Source organism: Sinocyclocheilus rhinocerous, unplaced genomic scaffold, assembly GCF_001515625.1.
Source record: "Sinocyclocheilus rhinocerous isolate Xijiao unplaced genomic scaffold, SAMN03320098_v1.1 scaffold1055, whole genome shotgun sequence".
NCBI lineage: Eukaryota > Metazoa > Chordata > Actinopteri > Cypriniformes > Cyprinidae > Sinocyclocheilus > Sinocyclocheilus rhinocerous.
This window is the reverse complement of record NW_015658727.1, coordinates 129,339-130,909: the sequence shown is the minus strand read 5'-3', so window position 1 is coordinate 130,909 and position 1,571 is coordinate 129,339. Positions and strand designations below refer to the sequence as shown.

The window sequence follows — 1,571 nt, the reverse complement described above, 5'->3', positions numbered from 1 at the left end:
GCATACGAAAGGAGACAGAAGTACAAATATTCATTGTAAAATATGTTTCCAGCGAAAAGTCTTCCATGAGATCTTGCCATGGAAACCAAAGAGTTCTCTCAGAGGGCTGTGGATTTTATTGGATGATCTGTGACCCCAGAGTATCACTGCACCCCCTCCTCATCGACGTACGTGCATACGAAAGGAGACAGAAGTACAAATATTCATTGTAAAATATGTTTCCAGCGAAAAGTCTTCCATGAGATGTTGCCATGGAAACCAAAGAGTCCTCTCAGAGGGCTGTGGATTTTATTGGATGACCTGTGACCCCAGAGTATCACTGCACCCCCTCCTCATCGACGTACGTCGAGGGAAACCATCCAATCTGAATGGAAAATAATGGAATATATTGCTCATATTTTAATATTTGAAGCTTAATTTCAGATCATTTGCTTGCTTTATTACCCTGCCGTTGGCCTCTCCTTTCCACCAGCCTTGGTCTCCACCAATCTTGCTGTAGATCTTGACGATATCCCCTTCTCGCAGGGACAGCTCTCTCATGTCTCGAGCAGCAAAGTTGTATCGCGCCACAGCTGTGCTGACTACCCTGGGTGTGAATACTGTTCAAGGCCAGCAACATCCCAAGGTTAGTGCATGCAAAATGATGACGAGTCCCATTAAATGCTTAAACAACAGATTTATTGACACTTCATGATATTGTGAGCTAGATGTAAATGAATGAAAGCTTGTGACTAATGTTGGTCTACTAATGGGTTATTTTCACAAGAACTTTATGATTTTAAAGCACTAATGGAGCAACAACGAGACTGATGAAAACACAACCAGGAAGACATGTTGATGGGAAGATGAAGGGCTGAAAGTGAAGAGGAATTTGGGAAGGCAGCATGGATGATGCAAGAGCACGAACAAGCAAGAAGCACAGTACCTGACCAGAAGGGAGCAGAGCTTTGAGAGGAGAAGTTGAGGCCCTGAGGACTGAGGAAGGAGAAGTTGTAGGAAGCACAGGTGGCTGCTGAGACAGTATGAGGATAGAGAGAGCGCCAACAAATAAAAGAGGAAGGGCACAACAGAATTAGAGGGTAAAAAAAAAAAAGTTCAAGGACATGGTTGCAGAGTCAGCAAGGTGTTTGTATGTGCGTGTGAGAGAATAGGCGTGTTCTGTGAAAAAGTAAGTAGAATTCTGACAGTCACAATCAAAATTCATTTTTTCAACATAAAAAATGTACTTTTTTGTAACTTGCATACTACATTTCAGAAGGTTGGAGTTAGTAAGTTTTGACTGATTTTAAATTGATTAAAAGGACACATTCAATTGATTAAAGGCCAGACACAAGAACAGTTTTCCCCCAGGCCATATCCCACCTGAACAACACATAACACACCTCAGGACTGTACATCTGTAAATAACTCATCAAAACTTTCATCTGTAAATAGCACATATGCACATTCACATTTCTGTCTAGTGACATTTTTTTTCTCTATATTTTATTACTATATTGTTATTTATAACTTATTGTCTATTCTCTTTATTATTAGTGTTTTTATTACCTTAAATTATATGTATGTCTGCA

The 1,571-nt window shown here is 40.1% G+C and overlaps 1 protein-coding gene across 1 annotated transcript in view; it reads right to left on the bottom strand.

The window, feature by feature from the left end:
* Positions 1 to 179: 179 nt before the first annotated feature.
* The window catches only part of LOC107722824 (guanine nucleotide exchange factor VAV2-like), an 82,695-nt gene continuing 81,303 nt past the window's right edge, over positions 180 to 1,571 (bottom strand). Inside the window, exons 27-29 of the mRNA XM_016531310.1 lie at positions 926 to 1,012; positions 445 to 599; positions 180 to 364 (exon numbers count right to left, since the gene is read on the bottom strand). Of these exons, the coding sequence (XP_016386796.1) occupies positions 317 to 364; positions 445 to 599; positions 926 to 1,012 (290 nt within the window). The 3' untranslated portion in view covers positions 180 to 316. The remainder of the gene's footprint in view (positions 365 to 444; positions 600 to 925; positions 1,013 to 1,571) is intronic.